This window comes from Phoca vitulina, unplaced genomic scaffold, assembly GCF_004348235.1.
Source record: "Phoca vitulina isolate PV1807 unplaced genomic scaffold, GSC_HSeal_1.0 scaffold5, whole genome shotgun sequence".
Classification (NCBI taxonomy): Eukaryota; Metazoa; Chordata; class Mammalia; order Carnivora; family Phocidae; genus Phoca; species Phoca vitulina.
The window spans coordinates 45035372-45052458 of record NW_022589708.1 but is presented as its reverse complement, the minus strand read 5'-3'; the positions used below and the strand labels follow the sequence as shown (position 1 = coordinate 45052458).

The 17087-nt window shown below is 36.3% G+C and overlaps 1 protein-coding gene across 1 annotated transcript in view; it reads right to left on the bottom strand.

Annotated features, from left to right (window-relative positions):
* DIAPH3 (diaphanous related formin 3) overlaps window positions 1-17087 on the bottom strand; it is a 484064-nt gene that overhangs the window by 213679 nt on the left and 253298 nt on the right. Inside the window, exon 21 of the mRNA XM_032402899.1 lies at window positions 11722-11961. Coding sequence (XP_032258790.1) covers window positions 11722-11961 — 240 coding nt within the window. The remainder of the gene's footprint in view (window positions 1-11721; window positions 11962-17087) is intronic.

The window sequence follows — 17087 nt, the reverse complement described above, 5'->3', positions numbered from 1 at the left end:
AGGAGAATTTCTTATTTGTATATTGTTTCTTTGAGGTACATTTAATGCAGCATGGATGTCAAATAAACAAAAAGATAGATGGAGTTTCTTCAACTGCTCTGTTCATTCCAGACAAAATAATGTTAAAAGAAGATCCTGTAATAAATCATGGCCTAGTTGTCACTCTGGAGTAGAATTCCCTTGTAGCTACAATGCAATGTTTTGAAATATTTTTAAGCTATTCAGCACAAATTTGGATGACATTTAAAGAATATTCCATTGTTCTAATCACAAGGAAAATTCCTAAAATATGAGTAAATTTTTGGTGATCCTTAGAATTCAAAGGCCCCTTACTCTTTGACCAATGACACTTAAATCATAAGAATATTGCCAAATTAGTAACTCTGCTTCCATTATTGTGTTTCTATTATCTAAGTATGTATCAAAACAGCACGGACACTCTAGCTGTTGCAGACATTGCTGAACATCATAAAATGACAAAATTATGAGAATCTGTAATTGCTCCATGAACATTCTAGAAGACCCTAACTTGTGAATGGCATGAATACCATTAATATTGATAATGATTAATATTAATAATCAAATTCATTTTTAATTATGAATATTAGTAATAGTCAATATTAACACCATTAACACTAATACCATTGATATTATTATAGCCACAGCTCTTATGTGGCACTTATCCTGAGACCAGGAGAAGCCATATATTTAGTGCTTAAAACACACAATATCTTTATGAGGAGCTGGTATTATATGCATAACTAAGGAGGAGAAAGATTTGAGAGGTCATGCAGCATACTCCAGATCATATAGCAACTAACTGGTAAAGTCAAGGTTTAAACCCATGTCTGCGTGAATCCAAAGTTCATAACCTCACTACAAAATACAGTTCCTCTACAAAAATCTTGAGATTATTATGTGTCAAAAGAAACAAATTTCTCAAAACCACAGTGGACAAAAATGGTAGTAAGACAACAAAAGAACATCAGTGCAATTTAAAATACTGAAGCCCTATAACCTGCTAATTCTAGCCTGGAAAGCCTCTAAGAACAGACACCTTCTCCCCTGAGGTCATCTCTAGTTCTGAGAGCATTACATTCTTTCTAGTGTTTTATCCATAAATTTAATAAAATGCCACCTGAATCTTATCACTCAAACAGCAAGCCTTTCAACATTGCTATATTAGTGCTGACAAAATATTATATGAATATGGGTAGATGAAAAGACAGCTGTTAAGTTTAACCTTTAAAAGACTTGAATAAGTATATGTACTAACATCTTATTCCATCTTAAATCCTATGCAGAATAAAGTGATTTGTGTACATATGAAGTAGTATCCCTAAGTTAAAGGTATTCACATAAAAATAGATGTGTTAACACATACTGTCAAAGAATATATATATATATATTTTTTTTTTGAAGATTTTTATTTATCTGACAGAGAGAGACACAGCGAGAGAGGGAACACAAGCAGGGGGAGTGGGGGAGGGAGAAGCAGGCTCCCCGCTGAGCAGGGAGCCCGATGCGGGGCTCGATCCCGGGATCCTGGGATCATGATCTGAGTTGAAGGCAGACACTTAACCGACTAAGCCACCCAGGCACCCAAAGAATATATATTTTCTCAGACAGAAGGTCAACGTGCCAGTAAAAACTCACTAGTGAAAAACACAATTATACAATGAATAATGTTTTTGATATGTGTAAACACATTAAGAAAATAATCGGCATGCTGATTAAATTTTTTAAAAAGATTGGTTATCTCTCTACAATGGTAATAAAAATCTTAATTTAAATAAAATAAGATGCTTCACATCATCTATGTCACCACCATAACTATTAATACCAATAATAAAACTTTCATAATGATTTTCAAGATAGGTGGAGATCAATTGATATTAGGTAAAAAGAGATATTAGACAATTTGTGATGTTCATATATAAAAATAATTTATATTGTATAATTTTCATTTTAAAGTGAGAGTTGAAACATTAATAAGCAAGAAAATGCTTTATATAATATGGATTCCTATAATTATAAGCTGATTTCTTCCATATCCCCCCTCAACTTTCCCTGAATTACGTTTTAAATTTATTTCTCTTGGATTTTAGTGAACATAGAAACTGCAGTGTTAAAAGTATTTTTGCCCTGTAGTAAAAATGTTTGCTTATTACATTATCTACTGTATCATTCAATGTTGTTTATTTATACAGCCTTATTCCACGAGACATTTAAAACAGCTCACTGTTCTTTAGTTAATATAAATGGATCAAATACATTAATTTTAAAATAAATGTTTTACCTTTTATTTTTTAAACACATTTTTTTTAAAGCAGTTTCAGCTTTACATGAGCAGAAAATAACAGGGTTCTCATATACCTTCTCCTCCACACCAGTTCCCCTATTAGTAACATTTTACATTAGGTGTGGTACACATCACAACTGATGTGCTGATATTGATGCATCATCATTAACTTAAGATCCACTGTTTACATTAGGGTTCACTCTGCATTTACAGTTGTATGGGTTTTGAAGAAGGAATATCATCTATCTACCCTGTCATACAGAATAGTTTCACCCCAAATTCACTGTGCTCTACCTATTCATCTCTTTCTTCTTACCATCCCAACACAACCCCTCGCAACCATGGATCTTTTTACTGTCTCTATAATTTTCTTTCTTCCAAAAAGCCAATGGTTAAAATCATCTAGTATGTAGTCTTTTCAAATTGGCTTCTTTCACTTAATAGGCATTTAAGGTTCCTCCAAGTCTTTTCTTGGCTTAGGAGATCATTTATTTTTATTACTGAATAATATTCTATTGTATGGAGGCATCAGAGTTTATTCATTCACCTACTGAAAGACATCCTGGTTGTTTCCAAAGTTTGACAATTAAAAATAAGCTGCTATAAACATTTTTGTGTAGGTTTTCAACTCCTTTGAGTAAGAGTGTGATCACTAAATCCTATGTTAAATATATGTTTAACATGGAGCGCCTGGGTGGTGAAGTCGGTTAAGTATCTGACTCTTGGTTTCAGCTCAGGTTGTGATCACATGGTCATGAGACTGAGCCCTGCATCAGGCTCTGTGCTCAGCGTGGAGTCTGTTTGAAATTCTCTCTCCCTCTCCCTATGCCCCTCCTACTCGTGCTCGCTCTCTAAAATAAATAAGTCTTTAAAAAAAAAATCTATGTTTAAATTGGTACCTGCCAGTCTTCCAACGTAGACCTACCATTTTGCATTCCCTTCAGTAATGTATGAGAGTTCCTATTGTACTACATCTTTGCCAGGATTTGGTCTTGGCCAGTGTTTCAGATTTTAGCCATTCTAATAGGTGTGTAGTATTATCTCATTGTTTTAGCTTGTAATTCTCTATTGACATATGAAGTTGATTATCTCTTCATATATTTACTTGCCATTTGTAAATCTTTGGTGATGTGTCTGGTCAGGTCTTTTGACCATTTCTTGTTTTCTTGCTGCTGAGTTTCAAGAGTTATTTGTGTATTTTTGGATACAAGTCCTTTATCAGATAGGTATTTTACAAAGATTTTCTCCCAATCTGTGGTTTGTCTTCTATCTTAACAGTGTTTTTATTGCAGAGCAGAAGTTTTTAATTTTAATGAAATCCAACTTAGCAATAGTTTTCATTCAAGGATCATGCTTTTGGTATCCTATCTAAAAAGTCACTGCCAAACCTGAGGTCACTTAGATTTTCTCTTCTCTTCTAAAAATTGTATAGTTTGCATTTTACATTTAGGCCTATGTCCATTTCGAGTTAATTTTTATTTAAGACCTGAGGTCTGTATGTAGATACATTTTGCATGTTTATGTGCACTGGTTCCAACACCACTTCTTCAAAAGATTATTATTTCTCAATTGAATTACCTTTGCTTCTTTGTTAAAGATTTGATTGTATTTATGTGGAGTTATTTCTGAGCTCTCTATTCTGTTCTATTGATCTACTTTTTTAACCAATACAACAATGTTTTGATTACTGCAGTTTTATAAGTCTTCAAGTCCAGTAGTACCAGTCCTCCAACTCTGTTCTTCTTCAGTGTCGTGCTGGGTATTCTGGGTCTTTTACATATCCATATAACCTTTAGAATCAGCTTGTTAATATTCACAAAATAATTCACTGGGATTTTGATTAGGATTGCATTGCATCTATAGATCAAGTAGGGAAGAAGAAACATCTTAAAATATTCTTTTCCATTAACCTGGAATATCTACTTATTAGATCTTTTTCAATTTCTTTCATGAAAGTTCTATATTTTTTCTCATAAGAATCTTGTTCATATTTTAGTATTACTCTTTTGTGTACTAACATAAATGATACCGGTTTTACTTTCAAGTTCCAATTGTTCATTGCTGGTATTTGGAAAGCGATTAACTTTTTTTTTATGTCAATCTTATATCCTGAAACTTTGCTATGATCACTTACTAGTTTCAGGAAGTATTTTTTTTTTTTTTTTCTTTTTGGTTAATTCAGGGGGATTTTCTATGTAGGCAATCATTTCACCTCTGATCAAAGACACTTTTATTTATTCCTTCTCAATCTAAATATCTTTTATTTCATTTTCTTGTCTTACTGCATTAGCTAGGACTTCCAATACAATGTTGAATAAGAATGGCGAGCAGGAACAGCCTTTCCTTTTTCCCAATTGAAGAGGGAAAACATTCAGTTTCTTACCATTAGGAATGATGCTAGCTGTAGTGTTTGTAGATATTCCTTATCAACTTGAGGAAGTCCCCCTCTGTATTTTGCATGAATGGATGTTGGATATTATCAAATGCCTTTTCTACATCTATTAATATGATCAAATGATTTTTCTTATTTAGCCTGTGGATGTAATGGATTCTGTTAAGTGATTTTCAAATGTTTAACCAGCCTCCCATACCTATAATAAATCACACTTGGTTGTGGTATGTAAATTTTTTTATACATCATTGGTTTTTATAAAATTTTATGAAATTTTATAAAATTTTGCTGAGAATTTCTGCATCTATGTTTATGAGAGATATTGTCCAATAATTTTCCTTTCTTGTAATGTCATTGCCTTTGGTGTGCTCCCATTTTATCATCATGTTCCCCCACCTCTGCCACCTAAGAACAAATGTTCATAAATGCCACTAACTATAATTATGGAGATAATAACCCTGCACGTTTTGCCTCTATCCCAAAAACACAAGAGCAATGCAGACCCTTGACAAAGAAGAGGTAAACAGTAAGTTCCTCCAGGAATGGAGCATCTTACTCAATTTTTGATTTTTCATTTTTAAAATGTATAAAAACAGGAGACTAGACTAAAACAGGGATGGTTGGAAAGATTCATCTTGGGTGCTGCCTCTAATGGATAGTAGCTGTAAGTATGGTGTTAAGGACAATGCTGAGGCTGTGTGTTGGGGGTAAAGGAAGTTTGATAGATTAGCTAGGCTTTCTATGAGAATGGTGAGATGATAACTCACAGTGTATTTGCTGTTCATAAGCAAAGACACTCTAATTCTAGTGAAAGAATAATTTCAAGTTACAATGCTTAATAGCAATTTAAAAAAAAAGGTAATGTGAATAAAATTTATCAAAAACATTGCTTAGCAAAACCAATAAAATATTTCTTGGAAAATGCTATAGATTAATTGTGTTAATGAATGAATCAAAGGGGTTAAGAATCCTAAGTAGTTTCACATTACTTTGGAAGTCAATATTTCAGTGACTTAATTGGCTGGATAAGAATGGCATTTGTTATCTGCAAGTCTTTGGCCAAAAATTGCTTTACTTTCAAAGGGTGCCAAAATTCACTGGTGTGATTTTGCCAATCCAATAAAGAATAAAAACCTCTCTAAAATCCTTCTAAAACACAATGCAGATGGAACAATGGGTTTGTTTGGCAGAGGTCTTTCTTCAAAATAACTTCATAGAGTGAAGGAAAAGTGATATATGAGAAGCAAAATTTCACAAAAGAAGCTTCACAGTATTACCCTATATGGCTATAGCAAGTGACAGGCAGAGGTATTTGTCTCCTGCTTTTTATAATGACTGAAACTCTACCTGTACAAGACAGAGCCCTGCAAAATAACTCAGGACACTGGCCATCAGCTTATTTCAGTTCCGCTGTGTGCCTGAGATTCACCCTCCACTTACTACTTTACTTCATTTTCAGAGTAGTGCTCAGCTTGGCATGAAAAAAAGCAGCAGTTTTTGGAAATATTTTCACCATTCATCCTTAAGTGAAGACGAGGAGTTGTTTCTTTTTTGTTTTTTGTTCTTGTGTTGGTTGGGTTTTGCTTCTGTATGTTTGTTTGTTGGCTGGTTTCACACCAATCAGGGATTTTCCATTCTGGGATAAAGAAGTAGGGCAGAAGACAAAGTGATTCTCAGTTCAGTTTGTGCATTAAAATTACCCAGGGGACCTTTAAAAAGCCACTAATCAAGATCCACACCCATACATGCTCAAGTAATGGATCCAATGTGGAGGTGACACATCAGTATTTCTTTAAGGGTAATACAGGTTGATAATCAAGGTACTACAAGAAGAGCTGTTCATAACTTCAAGAAATCACTCACTGGAGTTGGTGGGGGGCATTAAACAAAAAGGAAATTAAACAGTTTTGTTTTTTGTTTTTTTTTCCTTTAAAAATCTTCTCCACGGGTGCCTGGGTGGCTCAGTTGGTAAAGCAGCTGGCTCTTGATTTCAGCTCAAGTCTTGATCTCAGGGTCCTGGGACAGAACCCCCGTTGGGCTCTCTGTTCAGCGGGCAGCCTGCTTCAGGATTCTCTCTCCCCCTCTGCTTCTCCCCCCCAACTCACTCGAGTCCCCTCTCTCTCTAAAATAAATAAATCTTTAAAAAAGAAAGAAAGAATAAATATAAAAATCTTCTCCATCACAGCTTTGGGCAGCTTTATTCTACTTTTGGTTAGCCTGCACTTGTAAAAAGTATAGGCAATCAGATAAAAATTTCATGCACTTCAATGAACAACAACAAAAAAATCTTTTAAATGGACAAAAAATCAAAATCAAGAGAGGACACAAAAACAAATCTTGCCTCCCACTGCCTACCTTTTTAATACCTAACTTCTAACCCCTCCACATCCCCATTACTACATATCCTTTGATGACTTCATCTTTGAGATGAACTCACTGCGTGGTCTACTGCCACAGAAAATAAAAAAGTTTCCTACAAAGTGATTAATACTGATACATTTATAATGGAATCAATAATTACTTGGTTTCTGCAATTTTCCCCCAAAATAGCATCAACACTGGCAAAAGTAAATTATTACAATTCGTAAACTCTTCTAAAATTTATATCTACTATCCCGATACAGCTTACTTAATTACTCAGAACAAAGAGCTACATTTTATAGGTAATCATCCAGCTGTGTTGATTAGGATAATTTGTTACTCCAAAATTACCTATCATTAGACATTAGGAAATATTAAACACATGTTATAGCCATGATGTATGGATTGGTAACATTTGCCTTTTAAATTTACAAGTTAAAACCCTCTCATATACTTTAGTATGGTGTTAAACTTGGATGATTGGGTCAATTCACTCTTTTGCTAGAATACTGATCTACTTGAAGGAAAAAAAAAAAAAAAAAAAAAGTCTTTGCCCTACCAACAGGTCTAAGAAAATTAACTTCAACACTAAGCACATACGCATTTTTTCTAGGTGTGCATTTTGGTCAGGCCCTACCATTTACTGACTGAATTTCTAAGGATATGGATTTGCATTTAATCAATAGCATGTCCTGAAAAAGAGAATATAACCTCCAATTCCATATTATCCAATTCTTATATAAAGTCTAGCAATATCTTTGGAGGACTTTATGAATGACAAGAAGTCCATCCACTCTTTTATATATTCTAAGGTTTATCCTTCTAGATAGTCAAGCCATCAGAAAGCAAGGTACTTACACCATTTTACCTAAACTAGGAATAGCATTATGTAACTGCAAAGTACATTTGTATCTTACCATGAGGGTTCTCTTGGAGTGTCAGACCCTAAGAGGCTCTGGTCCACACTTGTAGGGAAAGGAAAGGGGGAGGGGAGGGAGAGCTAGTTCTAAAAGAAAGATCCTAATATAACTGATTCTTTCATTTACTGTTTTAAAGACCATGGCTCAACATCATATTTTTCTTTTATAACAATGCACATGCAATTTTTCTTGTGAAGTTCAGCTTTGGCTAATGAGAGAAACCTCATCTTTAGCTCATGTAAAGTTTCATTACCATGTTTGCACTTCACTGAGTCTCAAACCTAAACACCTATATCTTAATAGATTCTCACTTATGTTTATCTTCTTTCTCATATTTTACTTTTATACTTATTTATCATAGGCCACATCAAATCTTTAGGATAAAAAAGAGCTCACAAAGCTTTCCCTCTGAACTCAGGGATATTGTATTTAGCTATCTCAATTATAAATGTAAACAAAGATGTAATATAGCCCCCAAAATTAAACTATAATGTATACAGATTTCACGATTCATGCAATTATTTCTAAACAATGCAAAGTTAACTATTTAATATGAATTTTCATACACTTCTCATACTAGAGCTAAATTTATAAAGGGTATTTAAAAGTAAAGATTTTGAATACAGAATATTAGATGTCATATAATTACCCAGCATGTTTTAACAGATTAAAATATTATCCTGTCTTTCTACTGTCAAATAAATATGGAATTCCTTTTACGGGGGTTTATCATCAAACCAAATGCTTTATACTCAGTGTGAAAAAGCAATCACAATTGTTAAAGATCAAGCTGCTACTTCTGATAACAAACATGATGAGATATCATCTTGTTCAATATATGCTTTCAACTTGACATGTAGGCTAATAAAAAATACAAAGTTGTAGTATTTATTTTGTTTCTTGCACAACAGAAGGCTTCTAATAGGGATGATCAAAATATCTAGTATCATTGCCTGAAAATACAGTCGACTCTTATCTGGATACAGATTAACTGGTTTACAGATGAACTATAGTAAAATAATAGCAACATGCATTGTCCTTGTAAATTACTATGCATCAGCCACTATGTATCAGTATAAGAGGATGTCTACTTTCAACTGCATAACTAAGAGGCACAACTTTGTGTCCATTTTGTCTATTGCATTGTCATTCACTCAACAGCTATTTATTATTTACTATGCACCAGGCACTGTATCAGGATACTCGACCTCATCGATCAGACCTAATGTCTTGTCAACAGCTCCTCTGCAAGGAAAGCATGAGGAAAGGCATATGGTCAACTCTTTGTGAGTCGACTGGAGTTCTGAGATGCAAGCTCTCCAGAGGAACAGACACTTAACACTAAGAAACAAACTCCAGTTGATTTACAGGTGTAAATTTCTCCCTGACCTTGCTCTTCAGCTTCTCTGTCTTCCTTTGCTTCCCTGCTCAGGGAAAGCCTGAATCTGGCAGGTGTGCTTGCCTCCTTGCCCTTTCCCTTCCAAGTTCATTATCACCACATTCTCACAGTTCCCTAGATGCTCCTTAAATGTGTCACTTATCTACCCCAAACCCTTCTGCCACTACCGAAGCTTGTACTTCCACTGTCTCAACATATAGTCACCGTTTCATAATAGACACACACTGTTTCAGAATATTTGCTAAATAATGAAGGCAGCTTCCATCATCCTCGCCATCTATCTTTTCAGCTTGAGTTCCTCAGTCACTTGCTACACGTCCGCCAGTCACCGAGTCTCTCCCAACTATAACCCTCTAGGCCCGTGCTGTCCAGGAGAATACAGTGATGGAAATGTGCTATATTTATGCTGCCAACACATATGGACACTTACTCACCTGAAACGTGGCAAGGGTGACTGAGGTATTTCCTAATTTTATTGAAATTTTAATTAATTTACATGTGAACAGCCCCACGTGGCTCATGGTACCAGGATTGGACAGTGCAGCTCACCTTTCTTCCATACTGCTATCAGAATTACATTGCTATGGGACATCTCTGAGACTATCACTTGAATTAAAGAACTAACATGTCTCTGTTAATCTTCACCATCAGGTGTGCCGCTGGAGGTGCTTTTCAGTCTAGACCAATTTACTATTTCATTTCCATTTTCTCCACGCCTCTCCCGTCTAAGCTTCCGATCATTTGGTGGACTCACATATGCCATGATATGACCCTTCATGCCAATTGATAGCTATTGTCTAGAATGCCTTTCCTTTTCAGGAATATCCACTCATACTTCCAGATCCAGCTCAAATTCCTACTCCTCTCTGAATGCTTAGCTGTCCTCCCTTAACCGAGCTAGACTCTCTCTCTCTCACCTCTGTTGCCATAACTTTTTGGATAGAACTCTATTAAAAATTTTAATCATAATGGTTTACATGTGAAAAACAGGGGTTCTGTGTATGCCACATAAATAATTACATCCATTCAATGAGATGATCAGGTCAAGCACTGAGCACAAGGATAGGTAAGCACCCCATAAATGTGCAAAATTTTCAATACATGTATTATGAATTACAGCCCCCATGCTAGGGATCTTAACTGAATAGATCAGGCTCAGAAAATGAGAGGAAAATAAAAAGATGGAGATGGAGTTAAGCAAGCTCACAAGCTGTTGATACCAACAGCAGGCTTTAGGTCAGGAAAACTGTATAAGGAAAGTCATGAAAGCACTGAGAGATCAACTATTCAAGCAAACCCAAAGCTAAAACTGGACTTGTTTCTCACCTTCCCTAAGTGGCAATAGCAACACAGGTCTCCCCAGCTACCCGAAAGTAGAGCGTCCCATGAAACCTTTCATAATCCAAATGGCGTAAAGCAGAGGAACAATCACCATTTTGTAAAAGCGGAAATCCTCTTCGGATTTCATTTTGGAAACAGGTGTATGCTAATGTAGGTCTTTTATACAAGTGAAGTTGCGTGAAGTGAACTTCTGGACAGCGGGGAAAACCAGTCATCAAATTCCTTAATCAGGTAGCATAGATGTTAGAGCAGGTCAAAAACAAAAGAAAGCTTTTCTTATGATGTGTAACGGAGAAGAATTTGTTGTAAGCAGATCAATAAAGCACTATTACTATGGCCCGCTTCTGAGGAAAAAGCTCTGTTACATAAAACAGTGAATATATTTACGGTAAGGACATTTAACCTGTGGAAGAACCCAGGAGAAAAAAAACAAATCTCTAAACTTACTTAATTCTCACATCCTTTAAAATTATATTTAGATAGAAACATTTCAAAATCATCAATGACATCCAAGGCATGTTTATTCCTAATAAAATGATTTTCCCTTTATATAAAGCAGTCTCATTCTTTTCTCCCTTTAGTCAGCTTGCAAAAAAAAAAAAAAAGCAAAGAAATATTTAAATAGTAAAGGTAAAAAATGTAGTGGCAAGCCTAAGCAATTTTCAATACATCTATACCATCATTTGCAGCTACCTGAATTGAATATTAGATTTAAATAATATTTTGATGTTCCATTTCATTAGTTTGGGAAAGCATAGGTTTACAACATAATTCTATTATTAAACAAAATCCTTCCATTGGATTTGCAGATCAGAGAAAATTAATATTTGGATTTAGCTCTGAGGTTGAGTAAATTAGCTCAGTTCACTCTGGGTTTGGGTTCATGGTTTCCTTCAAATTCTTGATAACGAGCACATCAAAATAAAAATATTTAAATAATGTAATCAGGGCTGACATTTCCAAGTAAGTGCTCAGGCAAATATGTGTTTTTAAAAAACGAACTCACTTTACAGAGAGAGCTAAGGTTAAATCCGAAGGTTTGAGCATTCCGGGAGCCCGCGTTCATGTAGTTTCCCATTAGCAACACAAGTTCCAGCAACTTGCGGAAGCTTTTGCTCTGCTTTATCTCCTCGCAGGCAGTACTGACAGCCATGATGTCAGGTTTGATGTTGTTCACCTGCTCTTCAAACTGCAGCTTAAAGAGAATAGCACTGAGCCGTGGCCGTAGTCTCTTCACATTGCTCATCTGATTGAAAAGAAAATAACAGATTCCCTTTAAAATGCATGGTATACTTTAGTACTGTATGACTGCGAGTAATCTGGGATGATTTATTGGTATGACAGTGCCGAGGAAGCAATATGTCCCTTCAAACTGATAGCAGGGAGAGAGAAGAGCCCTGCTTGTTTTTGTGAGCAATCAAGAGTCATTCCTCAAAGAAGAAAAATTAACAATTTAGATGCCCAATGGAAAGAAAGCTTTAATTCAATGACAATGGTCCAGTAATCAAGTATATATAACAGAAACCAAATTTTAAAAAGGTAACAGGGTACAGAAGCAACAAATTACAAAGCATTCCTACCATTAATTTTTGTTCAATATGGAAAATGTGGGGTCATGTTTAAAACATTCAGAAAGGTCTAAAGAGGGTTTGTTTTCTTCAAATAGCAACCGCTGTCCTCAGAAGCCCTGCCGACTAACAGTATGTGTTAGATGGAGTGAAAGTAAATAGGTCCCAATTTGTACTAAATTGACTTTCTTGAGAAACAGCCAAGTAGAAGGACTCCTGACGCACACTAAATTAGCAGGGTGGGTGTTGGGGAACATGGGCGTAGCCAGAGACAGAAGCCACGCAGAGCCACAGGTCCATCCCATGCCAGCTGAACCCTGTTCGGGACTCTGGGTTCCCTTGTTGTGAATGTGGGGGGTTGAAGACTTTAAAAAGAACAAAAAGGCTAGATAGTCAGCAAGTTCTTGCCTTGAGCTGACTCCCGTGTGTTCTAGCAAAAGGGAGGAGAAGAGCCATTTAACTGAAGGCTGGAGACAAAAGGCATTTAAGCTATGAATTCCTTGTCCAAATATACTAGGGATTTGAGACTTAAAACACCTTGATGAGGCAATAACAGTGAAACTATTGAATTTCAACAACTATTATAAATATCAAAAGCAGTGAGAAGCAAGGTCAGGGGAAAAAAATACTGACAGAACACCAGAGGGTTAAAATAGGGAATAGTTGTGTCAGTCACAGACCCTAAAGGAAAAAAGTAAAGGACAATGTCACACAAAGCTTATAGGATTTCTGTTCAGGAGGCACAAGACTATCTGCTCATAATACAATGACTGTTATTTAAAATTAAACAGACCAGACAGAAGCCTGAACTTACTAGAGTCAAAAGGCGGTAACGGACACTCCTTGGCTGAAATGGTACAGCCCCGTGTGCCCGTCTAACCGCCTCTGAGCAATAGGGGGTGGCTCTCCAGAGATACCTCTGAGAGAACAGTGTCCGGGAGACTGAATCCATCCAGCGACTGAGAAGTTTCGTAGTAAATAATATAAAGAGATAAATCACATATAGTGTTCTCTGCAGCCACCTGACAGATTAAACGTTTAAGTGTATACGGCCAAGATGCTAAGAGTTCGACTAATGTAGTTAATGACTCCCCTCTACAAAGAGCTTTAAGAAATATCTTAAAATTCCCGGAGCTCAAGGAATGTCTTCAAATTTGCCTGTCTAGAGGAAACTTTTCTTTTCTTCCTACAAGAAAGTAGAAAGACTGTAAGCTCAAATAAGACTTAAAAACAAAGCAAAAACTAATAATGGTTCCATAGAATAAATATAAAACGTTAGAAAGATAAAATGAAGCTCTATTAGAATACCAATTCTGAGTGGGCATGAATCCTTCTGTTTGGACCTCTATGTCCAGCACAAGAAGTAGAATTAAGCAGTGATTACTTCTCATAAAGTCATTTCATATGTCTTAAATGTTCCCAAATGGGCTAAATTCTCTACGTTTTTATCCTTAAACGTTGCAAATGGCATTCATATTATATTGGGCCAATTCTGTATAATGCTCTATTACATTTAATAGATCCCTTAGAATTGTAAAACAAAGGAGTAATCACCTGAGTACACACAGTTACGGTCATTCAAAAGGTATATGATGCGCCCATGGCATGTTTTTGACCTGTGCCCTCATTCATGATACTTTGTTACTTTGCAGTAAACATGAGAAGTATCCCAGGAAAATATTAGTATTACAAAATATATTACTTTTAACCTACATTAATGTACTTTATGCACAGAGAGAAAAAACTCTGCTTAAATGCTTATATTATACTGCCCCAAAATATGTTAAAGCTTTCCTGCTGACAAGCAAACCATATGTAACCGGTATAAAGTAATTAATTTTCCTAGAAAAATATAACCTAGATTTGTATGAGTAATGAATCTACCTGGCACTGGGGACAGGTACCTTGAAAAGACAGAGTAAGTGAATGATGTAATACAGAACAAAATGTTATGAGTTCATGAAAAAGCCTGACAAAGCAAAGTCAGGAAAGGAATCCTAAAAAACACATCTTGGAGCAACATCTTTTAAAATTAGACGTCCTTTGCCTATTGTTTTTCCTTCCAAATTTTAAAAAATATTTTGACGAATATGAAATAAATTTATTTTAATGAACAAAATCACTGAGCTGGAAAAGAACGTGAGGGATCACCTGGAGCTCATTAAGGTCTTGAGTCCACTACTGAAGAGCCTACTCTGATCCTCCAGGACACATGACTGTCCCTGTTATTTAAAAACAAAACCAAACCGTAAAGAACGCTAATGTTCTAAGATCTAAGATCTAGATCTATGATAATCACAGGGTTCTTTTTGTCATTAATCAAATCAAAGTCCTTCGTCACATAGGATCAAAGAAAAAAGGTTTAAAAATTAGAATTTTTTTTGGGCGCCTGGGTGGCTCAGTCGGTTAAGTGGCTGCCTTCGGCTCAGGTCATGATCCCAGGGTCCTGGGATCGAGTCCCGCATCGGGCTCCCTGCTCTGCGGGGAGCCTGCTTCTCCCTCTCCATTTGCCTGCTTCTCTGCCTACTTGTGCTATCTCTCTGTCAAATAAATAAATAAAAAATCTTTAAAAAAAAAAAAAATTAGAATTTTTTTTTTTTTTTAAAATTCCTGAAGGATGTTTCTTTGTCACTTCACAGACTTGCATTCTGTTTGCTTGCTAAGGAACCTCTCATTTGTCTGAGGCTGGATGCAAAAATGGAGCATTATAGTGCTCAAATAATCTCTACGGTAACAAAGTCGCTACAGAGGAGGAGGAGGAGAAAAAGAGTTAAGAAAGTTTAACTGCAAGATAGTTAATAATTAGAATGCTAAAATAAATTGGAATTCCTCTTTCACAGAGGTATCCTTTCAATTTATTGTCACGGAGTCTTAGTAATATAAACTCGCATCACAAAACTCTGACAATAATGAACTGTGATCTGAAGATCAATCTAAAGGCATAAAAAAGAAAGTGAAAATACTTTGATTTCACTATTGTCTGAAAGCAGGGGGCAGGATTCCTGCAATCTCCCCACCCCATGACCAGAGATGTCCCATGCCCCAATGAGAATACCTTTCAAACAGTGACTGGTGAAAAGCAAACCACAAGCAATATCCAGAACGCCAAGGGTAATCTTTATAGACACACTTGGGTTTGTTGGCAATGTGAGTGTTGTCGAAGAGATGAAATGAAACACCTTTAGAGAATAATGAACCAACAGGTACTAACTGGATGCCCACTCAGCACTGTGTGAGTCACCTAAGTCATGAATTCCACCCTTGGATCATCCAAGTCTTTCCATCTGTCTTAAAGGGTAAAAAGTAGTAGTAGTCCCCAGGAAGATGTCATCTTCCATCATCTCATTATATTTTTCACATGTAACTTTAATGTCATCCATTGTTTTATTGGGAAAAAACAGAAGTAGACATTTTTATACCAACGATGTCTAATACCATATCTGGTTCTCTTTATTTCTTTTATAGATAAAAGATATTCAGAAACTGGCTTATTCAAAACTTGCTGGGACGCCTGGGTGGCTCAGTCGGTTAAGCGTCTGCCTTTGGCTCAGATCATGATCTCAGGGTCCTGGGATCGAGTCCAGCATCAGGCTCCCTGCTCCGCAGGAAGTCTGCTTATCCCTCTCCCTCTGCCTGCTGCTCCCCCTGCTTGTGGTGTCAAATAAAATGTTAAAAAAAACTTGTTGGGTTCCCCCCACCTTCTTGCCTGCTGACTTGTGTAGCTCCCCTCAAAAGAAATTTCAGTACGTTCTCCTTATCTTCATTATTCTCCCCTAAAGTCGTTTTAAAACTATTTTAACCATTCATTTAGCTAACACTACAAGTAGCCAACTGATTGAAAAGCCACTCACTTCAGTCTTAACTGACTGGCCACTCTAAACCTTTACTTCATATACTTTGTACCTATATCAGGAATAACAGAATATGATTTCACAAAGGTTTAAGGACTCCTGCGAGGTCACATGCAGGTAGGACACGGCCCTTGAGCTAACTTGCTGCCAATCACATGTGCGTGCCACTCAGAGCATCACAGTGTGGAAATTAATAACCACAACTTAAAAACCATCTGATACTCAAACTACTCCTATGCTTTTCCAGGAGTACGAATGGACTTTAACTGCGCCACAGTAGTTATTAGACAAAACACTATAGAGTTGACCCTGCTGTGAGCACTGCCTGCTACGACTTCGGACTCCTTTCCTTTCCCAACTACCTCCTGTTGTGCTGAATTTTTAGTATTTTCCAGATTCGTGTTTGTTGTCCCCTTACACTGCACTCTCCACTCATACTTTATTAGCTAGTTCTTCTGTTCTCTGTGGAAGAGGTGCAAGATGCAAGGAGAATGTGAAAGAACAAATGCTTCGTTGTCCGAGACAAGTCTAGAGAAAATGACAAAGGGTTGAGGAAGGAAAGCGACATCCAAGAAAGCAATGTGAATCTATTAACAGAATTAAGACACTTAGAAAAAAGTTTTTAACTTGAATTCTTAAGCTAAACTACATAAAAAATATCTACCCTTTACTATTGGTTGGCCACTATTTTCAAGACTTCCAGAATGCTCAGGAAAAAAGAATAGTTCGTTTCATGTCAAGAAATGCATCTAAAGGGGCATGTGGGTGGCTCAGTTGGTTGAGCATCCCTCTTGACTAGGGTTTAGGTCATGACCTCAGGGTCTTGAGATAGAGCCCCACATTGGGCTCCACACTCAGCAGGGAGTCTGGTTGAGGTTCTCTCCCTCTGCCCCTTGCCCCACTCACTCACTTGTGCTAAGATAAATAAAATCTTAAAAAAAAAAAAAAAAAAA